This window comes from Orbicella faveolata, unplaced genomic scaffold, assembly GCF_042242905.1.
Source record: "Orbicella faveolata isolate gen_17 unplaced genomic scaffold, um_ofav_v1 contig_12, whole genome shotgun sequence".
Classification (NCBI taxonomy): Eukaryota; Metazoa; Cnidaria; class Anthozoa; order Scleractinia; family Merulinidae; genus Orbicella; species Orbicella faveolata.
Window position 1 is genome coordinate 22,560,409 of NW_028301539.1, and position 22,814 is coordinate 22,583,222.

General features: G+C 38.4%; 2 protein-coding genes across 5 annotated transcripts; one reads left to right on the plus strand and one right to left on the minus strand.

The window, feature by feature from the left end:
- Nucleotides 1–3,932: 3,932 nt before the first annotated feature.
- LOC110060033 (uncharacterized) lies at nucleotides 3,933–8,949 on the minus strand. The gene is made up of 7 exons (XM_089282875.1): nucleotides 8,773–8,949; nucleotides 7,247–7,674; nucleotides 6,732–6,875; nucleotides 5,944–6,114; nucleotides 5,483–5,558; nucleotides 4,839–4,904; nucleotides 3,933–4,314 (listed from the first exon to the last, which is right to left on the minus strand). Exons 1-7 carry the CDS (start codon nucleotides 8,834–8,836, stop codon nucleotides 4,244–4,246), a joined length of 1,020 nt encoding a protein of 339 aa, XP_089139001.1. The 5' UTR covers nucleotides 8,837–8,949; the 3' UTR covers nucleotides 3,933–4,243.
- Nucleotides 8,950–9,664: 715 nt separating this feature from the next.
- Nucleotides 9,665–14,324, plus strand: LOC110059901 (uncharacterized). 4 transcript variants are annotated; one of them, XM_089282878.1, is made up of 6 exons: nucleotides 9,665–9,921; nucleotides 10,818–10,930; nucleotides 11,735–11,924; nucleotides 12,634–12,756; nucleotides 13,032–13,190; nucleotides 13,615–14,324. In XM_089282878.1, exons 3-6 carry the CDS (start codon nucleotides 11,739–11,741, stop codon nucleotides 13,711–13,713), a joined length of 567 nt encoding a protein of 188 aa, XP_089139004.1. In that variant the 5' UTR covers nucleotides 9,665–9,921; nucleotides 10,818–10,930; nucleotides 11,735–11,738; the 3' UTR covers nucleotides 13,714–14,324. The 4 variants fall into 4 exon arrangements, with proteins under 4 accessions (XP_089139004.1, XP_089139002.1, XP_089139003.1 ...); XM_089282876.1 differs by lacking the exon at nucleotides 10,818–10,930; XM_089282877.1 differs by lacking the exon at nucleotides 9,665–9,921 and having other exon boundaries at nucleotides 10,794–10,930.
- Nucleotides 14,325–22,814: the final 8,490 nt, after the last annotated feature.

Below are 22,814 nucleotides of genomic sequence, written 5' to 3' on the forward strand. Positions count from 1 at the left end.
TGATTTTCTTGCTTGTTTGCTCCCTGTTGAAAATCGACTAACACACACCTTGGATTTCTACCTGATGTAAGCTAACATCCGCCAATATTTGAAGACTGAACCATACGTAGAGAACCAGCCGGAAGAGCGTCAAAACTCAGAACAATCATAAGTGCCACATGCACGACAGCATGCTAGGCTCAGTCGCCAAATGAATAAAAGAAGATGTGAGGTTTTCTTTTATAGAAACTGTTGAGTCGAGTCAGCAAGCCTGACTGAAATACTTTGCTATTAACAACCGTTATCTGACGAAGGACTAACGCTCGAAATGTCAGTCTCGCAAAATCGATACGGCGATTAATTTCCCATTATCAACCTCCAGTCAATTAACAGCTAAATGTTTCATGATCAATGGGCAAAAAATCTGACATACCATCTGGCCAATTGTTCTGATTCAGCGCGCTTTTGAGGTTATTACCGCCTTTACTGAACTTACTCGTGCAAAACGAAACAAAAGAAATTCAACAACGCCATTCCCTGCCTGCCCCATGATACTGAAACAATTTAATAACTCATTTTGGAAGGCAAGACAAACATTTTTACCACCAGCCTCGGTAATGCGCTGTTTAACGCAGCAACGGGGGCTAATCAAAGTCTTCCAGAAGGACCTCCCAAGGGGGAGAGGGAGCGGGGGAGAATTAGCATGTTCTCTGCGCGCATGTTTACCCTTCTTCCCTCAAATTAATCCCAAAAATATTCCCTGTTCCACTTAAATAATCCTTTGTTTCCCCCAACCCCCTGAGAGTGACCAGAACTCACAGGAAATCCCAAATTATTTATTCATTTATTTATTTATTTACTTATTTATTTATTTTTTGCTGCCAAACGTTTGACTTGGAAAATGGGCGTATTAATGGCAGAAAACGGCCCTAGCTTCTTAAGTCCTATTCAAAGATATTTACTGACAAAACTAACACAAACATTTACGCCATAGACACGCCTTGAAGGTCTCTGTTTGAAATGTTACGTCGAGCGAGTAAAATTTACACAAGACAACGGAAACTGGACGAAACTCGCTTACGGTAGTGAATACAACCATTTTATGGTCTCACCTGAATCATGGAGTACTAGTAAATAAGCTAAACCTACTCCTCTTGTTTCTCTGCCGACTGTGTCGAGGACTGCTCATTCAACTTGTATCAGTCCAAAAGCTGACAAGCACGTGCCTATCTTCGGAATCGCTGCACTCGACAATGTCAATTTATTCATGTTGTGTGTTGAAGCTTATTTAACAAATAAAGAAGCCTAAGCCGTATATTACACTGTGATAAAACACGACGGGCATTTGAGAACACGAGGGAAATGTAGAAAACACGAGCCACAGGAGAGTGTTTTCTACATTTCTCGATTGTTCTCAAATGCCCGGAGTGTTTTATCACAGTGTAATACACGGCTTAGGATTCTTCATTTGCATCATGATATAGAGGTAATGTGGCGAGAAACAATAAAACACGCTTTTTCTATGCTTTATACTCTGATAAAACATGGGTTTTTGACCAATCAGAGCGCACGCAGGGTCCTATCTGTATTAAAATGAATTATCAAGCATAAGAATTATTGACAAATGCGTCATCTCATCACCTCTGAGCGACCACTGTTTAATCTTCTGCGTGATGAAATCAGGTGTTCCCAAGGCACCTGGGAGAACCATTGAATACCGGTCATACAAGCACTACTCAAAGCAGGAATTTCTCAAAGATCTTAGAGACATTGACTGGGACCAAGCGCTAAACAAAGAGGACATTGATTCCGCTGTCGGTTGTTGGAACAGGCTCTTTACAAACGTAGCTAACAGCCACGCTCCGATAAGGAAATCAAGAATTAAAGGAGTTCATTCTCCATGGATGAATGCAAGGTTATCTGAAGCTATGCACCAACGAGATTTTTACCATCGTAAAGCCCTGAAATCACAAGCTGCCCACCACTGGTCGCGCTATAAAGAACTGAGGAATAAACAGGGAGATAAAGAGGTGTAAATCGGAATACTATACCACTCTCATTACCGAAAACAAATCAAATCCAAGTGCATTATGGAAAACTCTTAATGACATAACATCTCGAAAGGAGAGAACTCCCATATCCTGCATCGAGGCAGACGGTGTTCAATACTTTGACCACAAATCTATATCCAAGATCCTCAATGACCATTTCTCAAGTATAGGAACTAAACTAGCTCAAAAACTCAAGTCTCACAGCTCTTTGTTTTTCTCAAAGTCTCCGGAAAACTTCCATTCACTTCAGAAATTTGTTCTTAAGCCAATTGCAGAAGACTTTGTTCTCCGTCAACTAAAACAGCTGAAAACTAATAAAGCAATCAGACTCGACAACGTCAGTGCGCGCCTTTTGAAAGATTCAGCCTCAGTAGTTAGTGGCAGCCTTACTAGATTGTTTAATCAATCTCTTGAATCTCGCACCTTTCCTTCTCTTTGGAAATTTGGAAAAGTGTCAGCGTTGTTCAAGAAAGGTGATCGCTGCGATGCAAACAATTATAGGCCCATAACAGTCCTGCCAACGGTGAGCAAAATACTTGAAAAAGCTGTACACATCCAACTATACGCTTATCTCACAAACAATAAGATCATTACATCCAAACAGTTTGGGTTCAGACCGAAGTTATCAACTGGGACAGCCTTGGCTCACTTCACAGATAATATTCTCCAGAATATGTACACTGGTATGTTTACAGGTGCTGTATTTCTGGACCTATCCAAGACCTTCGACACGGTAGACCATCATCTACTACTGAAGAAGCTAATAAACATTGGCCTTACCGACTCTACTGTCCAATGGTTTAGATCCTATCTCACGAACAGGTCGCAAATTACAGCAGTTGGAGATGCTCACTCCTTAGCTGCTAAAATGCCTGTTGGGGTACCCCAAGGCAGTATTCTAGGTCCGCTACTTTTTTTGATTTATGTGAATGTTCTTCCGAACTGTCCTTTAGCAAGTGATATCGTTCTTTATGCTGATGATACTGTACTTTACTACTCATCTAAAGATCTTACTGATCTTCAACGTCACCTCAATGTTGACTTAGAGACAGTGTCGAATGGTTCTCCAGAAATCTCTTGACTCTTAATTTATCAAAATGCAACTTTGTCATCTTTGGGAGTCCACACAAACTAAAACGTATCCAGGAAATATCTATTCAAGTAAAGGGTACTATAATCGATAGAACAGAATCATTCCAGTATTTGGGCATAACACTTCATCAGTCTATGTCCTGGGCAGATCACATCGAATCTGTTTGTAAGAAGATTAATCGAAGGATAGGCCTAATCAAGAGAGTTAGAAATCTACTGCCATTTCAAGCCAGGGTCACCCTATACAACACCTTAATCCTACCACTCTTTGATTATGGAGACCTCGTTTTAGGGGACAAGAACAATCTCACTATAATGTCAGAGTAAGTGCTTAATTGGGTCAACAGATTTTGATTTCAGTTTTATTAGAAATCAAGCTGTTCGCTCACACAATACGAGACAATTGAACGATCTTCGTTTGCCCCTCCCTGGCACTAACTGGGGCAAGCAAATGTTCATTTATCAAGCAGCGACTGGAACAGCCTCCCGCGTGAATTAAAAGACACACGTGTTTTATCTATTTTTAAAGCAAAACTGAAAACTTTTTTGAATGATTTTAGCTGATTTTAATCTTTAGAATTTGAACTTTTTAACTAATACGAACTCTTTTTACTCTTATTTATTTTAGCTTGTAGTGATTTATTAGCTTACTCTTATTTATGTCATTTTTAGGTGACTTTTATTTAGGAGGGCTCCACTGAAAACCGTCTTTGGCGAGTTGGATTCCCTCAATAAATATTATTATTATTATTATTATTATTATTATTATTAAAATATAGCGATAACAACACTCAACAAAGCGAAACAAAATTATGCGTATTGAAATTTTATTTCTTCAAATGAAAGGTAGTTCGCAATGCAAGAGTCAGAATATATATAGAGTGGGTGGATCCTACACAAATAAAAGCACGCACTGACCGTATAATGTGCTAGAAATTTAATGGAATGAAGAAATTTTGAGCTCATTATACAGTCAGCAAGTGTATTTGCCTGCGCACAATGCACGAACCGCAATATTCTATCTCTTGAGTTCACTGGGATGCTAAGTATTTGGGGGAATTCTTATTATCTATAAAAAAAACTTGTTTAGAAGTGGTTTCCCTCTGCTGCAGAATTTCTTGTTATGTTACTTGTAGTTCATTCAGTGGTAAGTTTCTCAGTTGTTGTATAATGCTTAGAAATGGGTTTGATTCTGTTGAGAAAAAGAAGAATGGAAAGTATGAGTGATTTTCAATAACAAAAATGTCCTTAGACATGAGAGGGTCATTTTTGTATGGATGTCAGGTTACATATTTTGTTCGATAATTCTTTGTTTGTTTTGTTTGTTTACTTGCATGCTTGTTTTGCTTTTGCGCTGTTGTTGATTTTGTTATTGTTACTGCTGTCATTGTTGTTGCTCTGCTGTTGTTGTTGTTGTTATTGCGATGTTGCTGCCGTTTTGCTTTTGCTCTGCATTTCTTTCCGCAGTTTTGCGCTTGAAATCTAAGCTTGGGTATCGTAAGTGTTTCTAGTCTTCTCCTTTTTTCATTCAAAATTGCTAATATCTTTTCTTTATAGCTGGGTTTTGCACACGACTATGACTCTCCTACCGATAAAATGTAAACACTTAGTCTTCGTGACGTTTTGTTTAAGAATGTCATGTTAAAAGTAGAGATAACAGGAAGTGGTCCACCAAGCTTAGAGGTATGCTGTATGACCTACACAGAGCATGCCCACCTTTTAAGCGTGTACTTTTGAATCCAAAGGCAAGAATAAAGAACAGTGGTAGCCAGAAATTCGTCTCTATGATGAAAATAATTATTTGATAATTAGTGCTTTAGCATAACTGTAAAATAACCCACATGATTTAAAAGTATAAGAAGGCAAGCATTTAGGCTATCCCAATCAATAATGAGTCACATTTTCGTTTTGCATCACGACAGAATTTGAACAATGCACTACAACTTCATTAGCTAGGCAAAAAGTGCTTTTTTTTTTTAAAATAGAACTCACGGTATGAAACATTGCTGTACACAATCTGTGGAATACATAAACAATAGCCTCTATTTGGCGCGAAAATATGCTTGGGTATTTTCCGCGGACATTATCTGTTCCGAGAAACGAACACTATTCTGAGAGCGTAGTTCGAGGAAAACTGTGAGCTTCGAGGAAATCTTCAAATCTTTTTCGCAACGCGCGCAGTTTGGAAAATTGGGGAATATTCTCGAATATTCCCCAGTTTCAGCTGGGGAATATTCGGTCATGTGACGTGTTTAGACCAGTTGCGCGCGAGCGAAAATATTTGATGGATTATAAGAACGAATATACTTGTACAGTGCTTTTTCAGTATGCTAATGCATATTTGCGTATATGTGTCTTACCGTTTGAGACGCAAAGCGAGGTGGTTTGCAGTGTCTGGGACGATTCAGTTTGTTGAATCATTTCTTTACCGTATTCCTAAAAAAAAAAAAATTAAAAAAAAAATTAAAATGAAAACAGTGCATGTTTGTATTTCATTCGTGCCGTTTCTTTCTTTCCTTCTTTCTTTCTTCATTTTTTTTTTTTTTTAGCAAAACGTCTCCTGACATCGGTTTCTGTTTGGTCCCTGATTTTGTACCTAAGACGGACAGAATTGTCACAGCTAACTTAAAGATAGCCTTTCTTGAAACAACCACTTTCATTAGCGAGTTTTCTCTTTCCGTTTATACGACGATTTCTCTCGTTGTTCCCCTCAACCCCCTCCCCCCCCCCCCTCCCTCCTTCCTCTCTATCCTTATCTCTCTCTTTGTCTCTCTTGTCCCTGATGTCCTATGTAATAGCTACCTTATGATCATAAACTTACCCGCTCAAAATATGCTACGACTTCGCTGTTGGCCTGATCGTTTTCATGTGACGCTGTTATTCCACAGAAAAATGACTGCTTCGTTTTGTCAACGTGTCTGATGACAAAATGGCAACAAGCGAAGTCTGTGGCGTTCTCAGGTGTGTTCCATGCATCCTTTGATTTTATCGTCTGCAGCAGAATAAAAGAAGAAAAAAACATCAGTCATCTAACTGTTACTTTCGTAACCAGTTTCTTAACGTTTTTGACACCCAGAAGACGCTTTAGCAGACATTGAAAGACCCAGTAGTGTGTCGTATTCATGAAAGTTCCACTGAAATAAAGTGGTAAGCTGACGAACATCATTGATAAGGTTTAAGCTTGTAACAAAGGGACAAACACTTCTGGCAAGGAAGCAGGGAATGAAGTTATTACATGCCATGCAAAGTCTTTTATGACTAGCAATGAATGAATGAATGAAACTTTATTGTACACTCCCAAAAATGGGGTTTTTCGGTGAACAATACAAATACAATAAAAATACAATAAAAATACAATGAATTAAAAAGTGTATTACTACTGATTCTTGTTTCAAAAACTCGTCAAGCGTCTTTGCTTTAAGATTTTTCTTAAAGTTTACTGAACTTTTGCACAGTTTTAAATCTTTATCTAACAAACTCCATAACTCTACTGTCCTGTATTGAAATGTCCTCTGACCAGCAGCGGTTTTACATTAAGTGCCTACTAAAAGTGAGTGCCAACTAAAGGCGTATTTTATAAAGTTCATAACCACAAGGTGTTTTCCATACCTTCACTTTGCTATCTTTGACCTGAAATCCGGGTTCTAGAGCAGTAAATTCTATTCTGATATCTTCATTAGTGTTGGACACAAACAGTCCAGCGAGAGCTGTCAATAGTCTGTTTCCCATTTGTTCTTCTTTCTTGCAAACGTTCTGTTTATACGAGATAAATAAAGCTCAGTTATACTAAACTAAGAAGAGAACAACACCATCAGACTTTCTGCCACTTTGGTTGCTAAATCAACTGTGCAATCAGATCATCTTGATCGATACCCACGAGGTACTTGGCTAGGGAATTGAAGAATTGTAGACCAGTAAAGTTACTACTATGTTTCCCAGCTTTTCCCTATACAAACAAACCATAATGCAACAACAACCACAGTTTTCCAATTTTTACGCTTTAAAAAGTGGCTAGATACTTTTGGCCAATGGTTAAAGCCATTGAGACCAATCTTACAACAGATATGGGTGCCTTTTAATTTACACTGATTGCTTGTATTTGTTTTCTTTCAGTTATGTTTTACCTTAAAGGCTATTGTTGAATCGTCGATGAGATAAACCCGAATTTTCCAGTCTCTTCCTTGTGTTGGTTTTCTTCCAAAGATCGCCATTTGCATTCGTTTCTGGTCATCATTTCCTGGAATTCCAAAGGCCGCGATCTCAATGTCTTCACACAGTGTTGGTAGGGTCACTTCAATGTCGTTATGTTTCTCCACTACTCTAGCGTCCGGGTACACTTCTGTAACGTTCCTCCACCCGCTTGTCTTTGGAGTCTTTCCCTCGCAGTGGCTTGGCATTGTTCGGCATTTGACCATAATGTTCCATTTGTTCCCAGAAGCTCTTAAACAACAATGCTCAATCAGTACGGGTGATGGACTTGAGACTCTGTAGCAGCCGCTTACTTGATGTACACTTGATTCGTGGTCTTCATCGCTCGCTGATTCTAACTGACCTGAAAGTTGTAAGAAATCAATCAATTGATTTTGATCATCGACGGATCTGATTCTTCTGCAAATTTGAATGAATTTCTTTTAACAAAATCCATTCGTGAATTCCCTCTCCTGATGAGAGGGCAAACCAATGAAAAAAGTGTCGTTCTTTCTTTCTTGAATCAACCGATGGCCGTCAGAAAGCAAGTCGCATAGATTTCAAGAAGCATTGGCAAAAGTCACTTCAATACCGTTACGTTTCTCCACTACTCTAGCCTCGTCTAGCGTATTATTTCTCGTTTAGTAGTTGTTTCAGTTGATGCGATCGATAGGAAAAACCCATGTAAACCGTCCTGGATGAACGCAACATATTAATAGATGATTAAAAAGCTACGTTACCCTCTCAGGTAGCATATTTGTCGAGTCTTGCAAAAACAAAAACATTGCATCGCACACAGACTGACGTAACTTTTGCAGAATATTTCATCATGTTTCATTGTCAGCGCGAATCGATTTTAAATTATAACTTTCATGAATTTGATTTTTTTACGAATTTTCAAGAGAACTGTTGGAAGACAGCAAGAAACAGGTTTTGCGAATCACTGACAGGTGTTTAAGACGAATGTCCTCCCTCAAAGATAGACAAAGTTGATAAATGTTCTTGAACTCACTCACGGCAATTAGAAAATTCGAAATTTTTTTCTGAGGGTCGTCAAGTGGCCTGACCGAATGTAGAAAAAGAAGGCAAAAATCACCGATAAAATTTAATTCATGTTCATAGTATAACAGATCGGATCGGTTAATTCGATATATTAACTCAATTTTACCGCCAAGTCGTGCAACAGCCGTTTTAAATTTTTTACCTGTCAAACAACGGCGGAAAAATAAAAATTCAAAAAAAAAAAAAAAAAAAAAGAAACGAATTTCACTTCAGCTATATCTAACAGAACAACAACATTTATAAATCTAAATTTTGTGCGAGTTAAATTTTCAATTTGTATTTTTTTGCTTCTTTGTTTTCATCGTTGCTTCGACTAGGACCAAATTCGACACCACTTTCACTTATATGTTCCATCACCATTATTGATTTTAACTTACTCTGTGACTCGTTCGATACTTACCAGTATCCTTGGAAAATGACTTGGTTTTAACTCCGCCGAGTGACAGTAGCTTGCTTCGGCACATGATGAGCGCAAATCATACTGTGCGGAACGCACAATTCGACCGTATTTATCGGTGAAGGAACGAAACCATTACATCACGTCACCCTGTGACATTGCTATTTTCGAGCTTCACGGACGAGGTGCGCAAGCAAATGCCATGACAACACGCTGATAATCGTTTAAATAGATATGACCACTTAAAAGAAACCGCGATGAGAAGGGATTTTTCCCTTCGCTGATAAAAGGTCTTTGGCTTTGTTTCATTTTGACATTTACCTTGGAAAACAAAGGAAGTACAATAGCTTGTTCAGGCATGTTGTTTCGGTTGTTAATCACGAAGGCAAACGTAAAGAGAAGAATAACAAAATAAAATTGCTGACAATTAATTTCAATTCATTTTAGAAACACTCAGTTGCTTTGAAATTCTTCACAGCTGTATCTGAGACATTTCAAATGATTCACATCCTTTACGGGCTTGAGGGAATTTTCCCGCTGAACGGAAATAATACCCGCTTACAAAGCAGATTTGGTTGTCAATGAACTGTTGTGCAAACATTGATCGGGGGAATCCCCTAACCACTTTCGACTGCTCTATTACGCGGGCTTTTTCCCGCATAAATATGTCACGAGATCTGTCAAACTCCTTCCTGTCTTTGAAGTTTTGAATATTCCAGAGGCTTCATATGATAGAAACATTAATAAACACAATAGAAAGGCCGATAAATTATCAGTAAAACTTTCGTTTTCCCGTCAAAGAACAAAAGGCGGCCTTGAAAATCCGTAAATAGCAGAACTTCTTACGTCATAAGCAATAATAACAATAATAATAATAAAAAAAACTCCGAACGGTCTTGTGACTGCGAAAGAAAAATCAGTTTATATCAGACTTTGAAAAGATCAATTCGCTTTAGTCTGCTCTCGTGGATGAGGAAGAGAATTATAAAACTTAGCGAGGCATTTTTTTTTTCTTCAGTTCAAAGCTAACTGTCTGTTGTAGCAGTAGTATTGAAAGGGAAGAGAAGAGCGAAGCTCGAGCAGACCTACTGAGACTGAAGCCAACTGTCAAAGGGCCTTTTCGAACGAGCAAAGTTAGATTGGAAGGAGACGGTAAGTACTTTATACGGGTCTTATAAGGATCTTAAAGCCATCTTTTCGATATTTCTTTTCAATTTCGTTCTTCCTTGTTGTTGTTTACAAGCTTAGTGCGTTGTCAATATTTATAGAAAGCTTAAGTTTTATTCGGGTGAAAGACGCGACACGAGGTACCTGTCAGCTGCCTAGCATTTCTAAGCTGCCGCAAACAGATTTGACTAGAAAAACTCAGTCGCGTGGCGTCATATTAATAAAAGACATCTCGTGCACGCAAATTTAATGTCAATCACGCGATGATGCCAAGGGCACTTACTAGAAACTGCATACATTGCTAAACAATAGTTTTCGCCTTAGATTTTCTGATACACTGTAATAATGCACTCTGTCTATAACTGCTGCCCAAAGGGCAACGATTTGCCAAAGAAGAAAGAGACTGAACCCAAGATAACAAAACTGATTTAGCTCCGTTAAAGCTGAAGACTTCAATAAGACAATTTATTATGGTCACGCAACAGAAAGTCGAAAGGTGCTGTGTAATCAAAATGCACATCTGAAGGGAAAAAACCCTCGCGCGATGAACTGATAAATGACAGGGAAAATTGCACCTGATGAAATTACGACACCATCGAAGTGAAAATCTATGTATTGGCATCCTGAAGTATCAAATCATCAATATATTTGTAGCACAGGCGATGTTTTCTCATTGACGCTGACAAGACGTATTTAAGGAAGTGCTTCGCTCAGCAAAACTCAGGAGTGACGGGGAATCCCCTGACAACATGGAAAGAAAGAAAGTATTTTAGCTTCGTAAAAGGACAAAAAAGTTCGATAAAAATAAGTGTGCGTGATTCTATTTTTCAGATATATTTAAGTCGGGTTAGGTAGCAGGAAGATTCTTGATCACCTTCCAGTTATACACATCTTGGTGTCACTAGAGTGCTATAAAAAGACGGTCTATTGAGGCAAGGACAGTGTTCTAATATCAACATCGAGTTAGAAAACGAGAAGTCCATGGAAAGAACATGTAAGATTGAGCAGTCATTTTAACAATGATATTGTTTTACTTTTCACTGTCGCGACTAACTAGCCAATTTAAAATTTATTGATTTCTTTCGATGAAACATTTTACATAGCGAATCGCCATTTTTCAGTGTGAAGGAGATATTTATTTTCCTCTGGAAACTAGTTTTGATACGTAACTGCCTCGTACGACCGATGATTCAGTTCTTTTTTTAAAAAAAAAATATTGCAGTGATGCTCCATCTTATCTCACTGGCTGGTTCACTGTTTTCAGAGATCACGTTGTCACGCCTTAGAGTCAAGTGAAAGTCACGTGACATTCACAAGTCCTCTAACAGACATATGAAAAATGGCCGACATATCTATGGACTAGTTCGTTCATCCTGCATTTTGAACGCAGTCAAACAGAATATCATACATTGTCGAGTAACACATATGGTAACTGAATGACGGTCTGACTTACCGCTCATGATTGAATGACGGTCTGTTTGTCTGACTCACTGACTGTGTGAATTATTGAATTATTGAGCGAATGAACAGCCGCTGTTCATAAAACTGTGAAGGTTACAAGACGCGTCCAAGTGAGAAAGCTATAGAACATGTAAGACAATTCTATACTTATTGCATACCATTTTCAACGAAAATGACTTTCATTTATGAATGTGCTTTTCGAACTCGTTATGAAAAGGCATCCTTCGTTTCGTCCCATATACATCACATTTCCGTGAAAGCTAACAACTCTAAATATAGCTCCTTTTTCAAGGACATTCATCAATAATGCAACAATATCTGTCGTTCATCTCAACAGAATCATGTCGGACAATGTCACAACTGCAAAGCAACGCTCCTGTACAGCTTTGGACTGTGAGCACAAAAAGTATGTCCTCGACATCTTCAGCCACATGGAGCCTGGGCATCACGGACACAATGAGGCTCGTAAACAGCTCTTCCTGTACATTGCAAGAGCGGACGGAAACGGCAGAAAGGCCTTCTTACAGGTGATCATTAACTAACTAACTAACTAACTAACTAACTAACTAACTAACTAACTAACTAACTAACTAACTAACTAAATAAATAAATAAATAAATAAGCATTTTTCCAAGTACCTTTGATGTACCAATTGTTTACCCTCATATATGAAGAGGAGATTTAGACCAATCTTAGCGAGGTTGAAGCTCCGCTTGACCTCTAGAAGATGCTATTCTAAAACAAACAAATAAATAACTACTATAGTGACATAATAACGATAACAACGTCGCCATTGAAGTCCCTTATCTAAGAAGAAAATTGAAGATTTCATGGTTGATCGATTTAATCCACCAACACAGTACGACACAGTGTTATTATTACTACTTCACATGCAACCTTATTCGTAGATGCCTTGATTGGAAAAACAAACATTAGTCATATGTGACAATAAAGTCAATTTAATTTTGCTAAAAAAGAACACAAGCATTCCCGACCATTTTATCACATGGGGATCCCATTAAAGAAAACTGGGCAGTTACAGTTACTTTCATACATTTGCTCCATAAGACAGAATGGAATGATTTATAATTTAACATGACAGTGATTGGCAGAATGACGTCACCCATAAATTAACACTACAGTGACTAATAGTATGACTTGTCTTGTAAATCAAATGGTAGTGATTGACAGCATGGCATGACTCATAAATTGACATACCAGTTCCTTCGTTGTCAGGAGGAACAAATCAGACTTGGTTTGCTTAAAGTCCACTCGGACAGATTTTGCTGGAGCGAAGAAGCACAAGCGGGTACACTCACTGCCCAGTTGGAAATGGGTGATTTCCAAGCTGTTAAAAGGGTACGTCTAGTATTGCTAGTTCATCAACCTCGTTCCCAGGGCGTTGCTATTTCACATTCAATATACAGTTAAATGGCGCCGCGAGAAGGAGGTAGTAGAGAAAGCCAATAGCCCTTGATTGTGAACCTGAAGTTTCTCCAGCCATACCCAATGAACTAATTAATCTGGCTTTTAAGGTGACAAACTCAGTTATCTCTCAAACAAACTATTCACTATTCACGCCTTAATTTTTCTGATGGACTTATACTTAACAAATCTATATAATCTCTAAGCAGGTGGAGAGAAAGAAAATAGACGAGATGAAGCTGCCTGAAAAGCTTACTTACACGCTACCAACTAGTGATGCATCGTCTATGAAAATTTTCGCGAAACTGTTGAGCGGAAGCTTCGAGACGCTCTTGGAAACTGAACAACTGAAAGTCAATCTGTCATTGGTAAGTAACGTGTCAACCATGACTGAACTTGCTTTACATAATGGCTAACAATTAGTGAAAGACATACCAACCTACTATTTATTGATCCACTAACCAACCCTGTCACTCACCTTTAAAAAAGTAGCGAAAAAAATACTCATTTAACGGCTGTAAATCGTAAATTGATAATACTTTATTCTAGTGTCAGTCGGTCATTCGGTTAGTCAGTGGCCAGATAGACACTCAATCAGTCGGTCAGTCGGTCGGTCGGTTGCTCGATCAGTCAGACAGACAGACAGACAGACAGTCAGTCAGTCAATCCACCAGGCAATTATTCAGTCACTGCCTCGCTTATACACTTCTCCCTTTTCAGTTCGTTCGTTCGTTCGTTCGTTAGCTTGTTCGACCGGTGTTTCATATAACTAATTTATTCTGCCATTTCTAGTTTTCCCAGAACGAGAGCAAGCCAGGAATTGAACATGAGTGCAGGGCAAACCAGCCAATGGAAATGGGCAGTGAAACTGACGAACAAATGCTCGCGTGATTTCCCTGCTTTGAAGAGTCAAGTACAGCCACGAGATTTGTCAGCCGGTGGTGGTGAGAAGGAATTCGTCGTTAGATGGACAAGATCTGACGTTTCTGGCAGTCCTCAAGGCGCGAAACCGGTCACTCTAAAGGGTGGTACTTCATGTTCGCCTGAGCAGCATTCGCAGCGCCACTTGTCAGAAAGTGTTTCTAACGAAGGGCAAAAATTATTATCAACTTCTTACTACGTCAACGTATGTTGTGCAAGCTTCTGTACTGGTGAAAACTGGTCTATAGTGATCATTCCATTGTCCAATCATTGCCCTACGTTCAGCCTGCTGATGGCAATGATGTTTTCAACAGGAAGTAAAATACTGATCTTGAACTGTAATTATGCTGAACTATTGATCGCAGGAGCAATTCTTTTTGGAGAATGGGTCTTCTTTTTTTACTCAGTGCTGTAAATATGTACATATTATTTTCCGCGCACAGTTGCATACATGAAAGTCCAGTTTGCTAAACTGTGTGCTACATATTCGTATTTCGTGTTAATGTGAACACTAAACAAGCGTCTATTTGTAACGTAGCGCAACAGTTTGTTCAATAAAGTATGACAAGACAGTGTTCATAGCCGCCGTAGACTATACTGAATACAAGTTGCCATTCCCCCTTTAAATTGGACAGACTGTCATTGCTCGTATGAAGAAGCGTACGTCTTGAAGGAGATAAAGATGCACGAGTCAAAATCGAATCGAGAAGAAAATGTTGTCTTTTCCAATTGTTCATTGATTATTTAGCACAAATCAAGAGAAGATCAATCCCCCATATAGGCCTTATACCCAAGGTAAACCCTCTTGAGTTATTTTTAGACATGGTACCCAGTTCTTCCGAAGTTGTTACTTGCGCAATGCGTTGCCAGCCCAGGCGACTTTCTCGCAACTACCTGAGTTGAAATCGTGACTTCGAAAAGTTTCGTTTTCAAAAAGTCGGCGTTTTCAAATTCCTCCGGTTTGAAGAGGTTTTCGAAAAGCTCCGTTTTCGTGGCAGACTAGTGTGGACAAAAGGCCTAACCGGAGAAAGGAAGCTCCATTTTCAAATTCCTCTGGCGTTGTGTCTACGGGACCTCGGTTTTAGGGAGTTTTTAAAGAGTTTGTTCACAGAAAACCATGCCAGGCAGGAGGTGATACAGCTGAAATCCCCAATTTCGCTCAAACTTGGTCCAAATGTTGAGTTTGGTGAATGTGGGAAAAAAGTAGGTCAAAATATTTCATTCCCTTCAAGTTGTAAGGCCCCTCGCAAAAGTAAACATTTGATTTTAATTTATGCTTAATTAACTAGTTGTCTTTGGTTTAGTATTTTTGCAACAAGAAAGGCCATTTGAAAATGAAATCCCTTGCATCACGTTCTACAATTATCAGTCTCAAAGCACAAATATTCATTTAAACTGGGCGATTTGATTTCTCTCCGTGGCTCCATCTTAAGTGAGGTGTATATTTCATTGGGTTGTGAATAGCCTCTCATCCATGGTAAATATCTGCAACGAGCAACTGCCAACAAATACGAGCGAATTGGTTTGTATAGCTTTGATTTCTTTCTACGTATTTGAGAGAAACCACTTAAAACTTAAAATTTCTCAAGTTTCACAAAGAAACTCAAATTTCATTTAATCCGGTCACAGCTACTTTGACAATGTTATGACGAAATTCATGATCAATAACAGGACAGTCCCATGAAAAACTGACGTCAAGTTGTTAAATAACGGTTGTAATTTTTTTTTTGGGGGGGGGGGGGGGGCTGGTGCAACATTTTTGCTCCTAAATCATGCTTATTGTAGCAAATAAGTATGTCAAACAATCAAAATCAGGAGCCATAATCGGGGACGGAGACCGTAAGCGCGTGCCATTTCTAGTATTGGGGTTGTCCCCATGATATGGGACAATTTTTCTATTTTTAGAACAAATTTCGCCATCGCCTGCGGCACACGCGCGTACATGCTGCGAAGATTTTTGCGGATGTCGCGCGAGGGAAATGGTGTCCGAAATTCCCGGAATCTTTTACGCTTTTGGCCCACAACTCAACGCGTTAATGTCAGTTGGAATTTTGCTTAATTAAGTGTTTTCGTCGTAAGCTGCTCCTGTTTGAGTGAAGTAAGTCAGGGTCGAATTTATGTATGTCCCGCTTTAAGCTTATATCACTGACCAAGTTGTGTTCCGCTGCTTCTTTTACAAGAGCTGTACAATACTCCATTCTAAATTTCACATATGGTGAAGATTAACAGATTTTCCATAACACAGCAAAAAACTAGTTGGATATATTTGGATATAGCAGAATTACAGGACTTCAAAGTTTCCTAGCTCCTCTTGCTACACGCTTGCGAGGAATTCGCTCCTGCCAGAATCTATCGCGACTAAAAAGTAAAAATATAATTGTAAGTTTGAGTTTTACCTGAAACGTAAGCAACGCTTGATGTTTCATCAAGGCCCAATAAGTTTATGTTTGTAGATACTGCTCAGTTTTGTTTGTGTAAAAATCCAATAAATTGTCTGTTGTCGATGAATAAGAGCGCCCGCCGATGCACGTTTTGTACAGTCAGTAAAACATGACAAATTGGACTTCCGCACTTTCGTGTGAAAAAGAACATCGAACTCATATAATATCTCTAGTTTTTAAATATGTTTAAGGTTGATAAATGTTTGAGAAAATATTAAAAGCTTAGCTGAAAATATGTGAATACAGCAGAATAATCAGCAAAGTTACGATGACGTTTTCTTTAATCAACTCGAATAACGATTTCGATTTCGTTGGTTGAGTTATCAAAACTCTTTGTCTACTTATTTTCGCAGTGTAAAATTTTACTATGTTAAAGAAACACACATGATGTTAGTAGCCTTTTGGCGTTGGTGAAAATTGTTGCAGCATCTCAGCACAAAAGACAACGAAAGAAATCTTTGTCAAGATTTGTTCACGATTGAAAACACCGACTCGGATTTGAAAATGCACGCACTGCACTATGCAAATGAGCTACTTCAAGTACGCGTCAGACTTTCCTTTCAAAAACTCTTGCAAACCCGCCAAACAAACAGAAACTTTAATAAACTATCAAAAACAGGGTTTGGTTATGATTAAGCATTGTTTGGGAAACTCAAACATTAACGCGAGTTTTCTTGCATAACTTTTCTTTACATAACAAACGCAAAATCTTACTCGTACAACTAGCGCGAGTAGATATTCATTCACAGCGCGAAATTGTAGTCTTATTTTCGACACTGAAAAACTCACCTTTTCCATTAGCTCAGAGCATAAAACTACATATAAGAGCCCTGGTTCTTATTCTCTGCCTTATCCCTGCCATCGCTGTGAAAAATCTGCAAGCGAATCTCGCAACTCTCACCGTTTGATCACGCAACGCGACAACATCCACGCTAGAGCCTCCGACATGTGCGTGGATCCGCGCCGATATCTGACGTCAGGATGGCGCAATTTGTTCTAAAAATAGAAAAATTGTCCCATATCATAGGTGCGCGCGGATCCCAAGACTTACGGTCTCCGTCCCCGATTATGGCTCCTGTCAAAATATATCAATAATACAGAAACAGTTACCAATGACGCGCGATACTGATCAAGTTTCGAAAACAAAAAAAATGGGTTTTGTACACCCCGTTCGTCAGCCGTTGATGAACTGACCGTTGTCGAGAAAGGTGGCCGTTAGAAGAGGCCGGTTCGACAAAATAATATACAAAGCTAGTACCAAGTGACACGGCCATGTAAAGCACATAAGTGCTTCCAAACTAATGGAATATTTGGCTAATTTGGGGTGACTGAGCAGACGGTTTAACAGATGTACGACGAAATAATAATTACCTTTATATTAAACAACCTTCCTTGACCTACCGTGGATGGGAATAGACATTTAGCAAACTTGTACCAAAACATGTTATTTGTTAAATTGCCAGTTTGCTATTTTGGGTTACTTTGATTCGAATAGGCTCCCACACTGTTTTGGGGAATTTCATATTTTCTGGATTATTTGTCTGAAACCCCAGCTATACTTTATTAAAAGGGTACGAAATTGAACGCTCTTCCAAATTAGAGCCAAAGTGGACGTAGGTGAAGGAACTGAGCAACATTTGTCTCCTTTCGTGCGCAAATGCCCTTGCTGCTAAGACGTCATAGCGAATGATAAGCTCATAACCATTTGTCCTCTATAAGCGGTAATCCGTTGATATATCTAGGAGGCGTCGTCAAAGAAATCATCAAACCACGAGGTTTAGGAGTCTAAGCGCCTTTGTCCAGGGATGAGGTTCGCATTGACTGGAAGTCAAGCTTGCTCTAGTGCGAATTCTGATGAAGTAAAAGTTTGTGGCATCGCCTGAGAGACAAATGCCCCTTGATATTCGTGAAGGTATTACTTTGTCGGCGAAAGATGTAGTGCTGATCAGAGTGCAGTCCACGAATTAAAGACTCTTTTCTGTAATTTACCATTACAACGTCTTGAAGTTGTATACTAAACTGAAGCTGAACTGATAAGCTTTGACGTTTCCCTGCTTCTTGCTGTTGCGAACATCGATTGCCGCTCAATTTATTTCACATATTTTTTAGTACAAGGACCATGTTTTCCGCAATGTTCATTTTGGCTTCATGCCCGATACAACAAGATATATTTTAAGCTTCTTGAAGTGGTCAATTCGTGAACTTCCACGGAAAGCTCGTCCAAGCTCTATTTATTTGTTTATTTATTTATTTATTTATTTATTTATTTATTTATTTATTTATATGTTAGTTAATTAGTTTATATATTTAATATTTATTTATGTGAACAATTTGCCAAAAGCAGATGGTACGCAAAAGAAAACTTCGTCCCCTACAAGGCGCGTCACCCTTACACAGCCCACAAATTGTAAAAACAAATAACGGCCACCTCTCAAGGAAACCCCTTAGAAAAAAAATATAGGTTAATAGTTGCACTTGAAAAGGAAAAAAAGACAAAAGAATAACAAATATTAATAAAACCAATACGACAACACTTAACTATAAATTCTACGTACGTATTACAGTGGGAACTTTCAAAAGCTTTGCGAGTGGAATAAAGATTAGTTCTAAAAACGCGGCTTCTGAAGTTTTTTTTTTCAGAATTTATTTACTTATTTGGCGTTTCTCTGTATTTTGCTGGATGAAAACTATTGCCTGAGAGCTTAACGGGAAATTAATTCATTTATCGTGTTATTTGATGTTAAAACGAAAGAAATCTTTTACCTGCCTTTTTAACAACCCAGATTGATCATTCAAGCCAAACTGCAGTCAGAACTGCGTCCTCTACAGAACGTGGAAAGCACTGAGAACGCTTAAAACTCTTAGTTCTAAACTCAAGTGTAAACGGAATAGGCGTGACACTTCGGCAATGGAAATTAAAAAAGATCAAGAATATGCAGCAGCAGTAGTAGTAGAGACTTTATTTTGTATTACATCGTGACCAAATTCTGGTCCTGTTTTTCCTTTCAAATTTCTATGTAGATGTTGAATTAAAAGATCTTCGTGTTATTGATAATATGTAATATATCTCGAGGAGTGAAAGCCGAAAATCTATTAGAAACGTATGTTTTCGCTAATGTTCCGAGTCCTCTAGTTCTCACGTAGTGTTGCGTATCAGAAACCATGTGTTTACCGGTGCAATAAACGATATGTTTTTGACCAATCAGAGCGCGCATAGTATCTCAGTTATTTTATAACGAGATTTCGTCCATTTGAATGTGATTGGTTGATTTAAACTACAACTTTGAATGTGATTGGCTTATTGAACTGACCGATAACAAACCGTCCAATAACAAACTGTCCGATAACAACTTGGCAAGTGAATTAGTGGAAAATAGGAGTTTTTTAAACCAATCACAATCGAGGAAATTGTAATTCTTATAATTATTAGCATTATTAAAAAAACAATAGCCAGATGAACTACGGCGCGAACGCCCACATATCCATCTATGTTTAAATTTACACTCTAATTTTCATTTGAAAAAGAAAAGTAAGTCAAGATGTTCCAGCCAGCAATTAATGGATAATACATTGAGGCTGAGAAATCTGCCCTCGTATGAAAGATCTTTGCTTAAGCATGTGAACCGTGAAGCTTTCATTTGGACTTTCTCAACTTGCCTAAAGAGCAGAGGAGTCTGACGAGCCCATACTTGTGAAACGTGGCACAGGTGGGATCGCACTGGGAGATATACAAAAGCTTAAGTGCAACTCTGTTGACTGTACTAGCGCTGTTCCATTTGATAAATCCAAGAGTTCGGTTAGCTTTAGCTGCCACGTACGTGACATGGTCAGACTACGTTAAGTCATTAGTAACAACAATATTCCGAAATCTCTGACTGAGGCAACTACTTTTAAGCCTGTGCCATCAAGGGAATGAACAAAGGCCGCTGGAACCCTCGAAATAATTGGAGAACTTTCAACAGTACCATTGGTAAAAAAGTAAAAAAGAAAAAAGTCGCGCTTTCTCTCAAAGTTATTTGGTTTTCCTAGCGTTGCAAAATCCCACAAAAGCGAGAAGAATTTGGGCAATCTTCATATTAATTAATTTATGCATAATTAATGATCGAGGCCAATTTCGTCTTCTTTTGTTTTTGCGAATTTCACGAAGACGTTAAGATTTTAGAAAGTGGCAATGGAATATTCGAGGAAAGTTCCCTTAAAATGCTTTTTCGGTAAAGTATCAAAGCTTTCAAAGCTGGCCAGCGATTTTAATATTTTAATTTCTTATAAAATTTGAAATGAACAAATCCATTGTAAAATTGAAAGTTGCCTTTACCAACGAAAACTATGAGCTATTTTTGAGCCTTGAATGAAAATAGACACGTACACGTATTTTTAAATAGAAGCAAGATAAGAAAGACCAACACTTAAAGTGCACCTAACCTCCCCCCCCCCCATTTTTTTGGACTAGATAATTTACCATATTTTTTCTAGTACTTTGGCTAAAAGTTTATTGGATTTGCTCAAATCTACCATCTTTTATGTCCCTTCGAAGTTTGAAAAATCGCACCTAAATGGCAGCAAGTCCTCTCCCGTGCCTCACTTCCAATTTGTATTGACGCATCGGCAGTCAGATTGGGGTTTTCCCCTTGCAGAATATGAACGGAGAGAAACCGTGATAACAGTGTGTACGTGTCTATTTTCATTCAAGGCTCAAAAATAGCTCATAGTTTTCGTTGTTAAAGGCAACTTTCAATTTTACAATGGATTTGTTCATTTCAAATTTTATAAGAAATTAAAATATTAAAATCGCTGGCCAGCTTTGAAAGCTTTGATACTTTACCGAAAAAGCATTTTAAGGGAACTTTCCTCGAATATTCAATTGCCACTTTCTAAAATCTTTACATCTTCGTGAAATTCGCAAAAACAAAAGAAGACGAAATTGGCCTCGATCATTAATTATGCATAAATTAATTAATATGAAGATTGCCCAAATTCTTCTCGCTTTTGTGGGAAATTTCCAGGAGTACCCCCTCCCCCTTCCCGACTGTAGCTACAACTAAGAGCCGTTCAAGACCAAGAAATAATTGCTTCTGGATAGGTCAGCTTTAAGAAGCGCATTTCAATCTACTGTCACTACTTTAAACCTGTAATCGGTTTAGGTAAATTGCGAAATGTTGAACATTTGCGCAAGAGCAGTGAAAGCGTGACTGGGCTGCTCGTACGGTTGTGTGACAATTTTTACTGAGTCTCGAATATCAGCCACGCAGCATTGTTGCCAATATGATAAAAACAGATTCCTGAGGCCCCTGATTCTTACAGCAGAAAGCTTGGGCTCTTTAAGGCAATGTGGAGTGGTATTGAGGGGAATCGACGGCTTTTAGGTATGTTTTCTGTAACATTTTCGGATTAAATTAGTCGTATTAATATTTTGTTTATTTGTTTCGGGGCAGAGCGTTTCACTTCTTGTTTCCATTTTATATAGGCGAAATTTATTTGGGACTTGCCACTACACTTTTAAACTTACACTTTTGTGACCTCGGTTTGATTTTGTTGTTGTACCGGTAATACATTGCCGAATTAACCTCTCGACTTCTTGAACTTGAACGGAGGTCGGCTGTTTGCCAAATCAGAATAAGGGCGCGATTTTGATTTGCTTCAAGATATTTCAACTCGATTAATTTACAGTCCTTCAACGTCCTTAATGCTAAACAGCATTCCAAGTTGACCCATTATTGTGTCATTACGAACTTAAAGCGTTTTGGTGAACCGAAAACATTAAGGTTACAGGAAATCTCTTGCGTCTGTCGTGAAAACCATTCACAGTGTTGTTTACATTAAGGAAATACACGCGATGACAGACTAGACATGACGGCGGACAGGGAATTAAACAAAGTTAACGCGCAATGTTTCGAAAACGTCTAAAAACAGTTTCTATGTAGTGGACATTATGTTTCTACTGATAGCAGTGAATTGACGGGATTTTAATGAATGATGGCCTTTTACTTTCGCCGTTGAAACTGATTTGTCTCTTGTTCGTGTATAATTATTGTGTTATTTGCGCCCAACACATTGACATAGATTTTCGTTTTTCTCAAAGGGAAATACTGCGAGTTCGAGCATGAAACTTGGCATGATATATTTTTAATAATGATATTTCTAGGCTGTAAAGTAAAATAATCGGAAAGTGAGGTACCAGATGCATTTTTATGCTGTTAAACATGACCTATATTTTGCCGTTATTTTTCACACGCTTCATAGGTGTTTTTAAAATGGTTCGGAAAACCACTATATCAACATCTCTGAGATTAGTTTAAAACGAGGAATAAATTAGAGTGGTTGTTCCACATTTCTGTGAAGTTTGAAGTCAATTGAATTTATTTTAAGACTTTACCAGCGCTTCGTCCTCGCACCTTATTTCGGTCATTTTATTACACGAAAAACCGCACTTTGACCGCGCTTTCAAATTTTCGCGAATTTCTGAAAAATAAAAATTCGCTGGAACCTTGAAATATGATTTTTAGAATTAGGTCACGTAAGGGTATCTTTGGGCAAAATATGAGCGATTTGCCAAATGGGTCGTTGTCCGGCGGTTCTCGATCCTAACAGTCAGCCATTCTTAATACATGACAAGATACACTGACCAAAAGT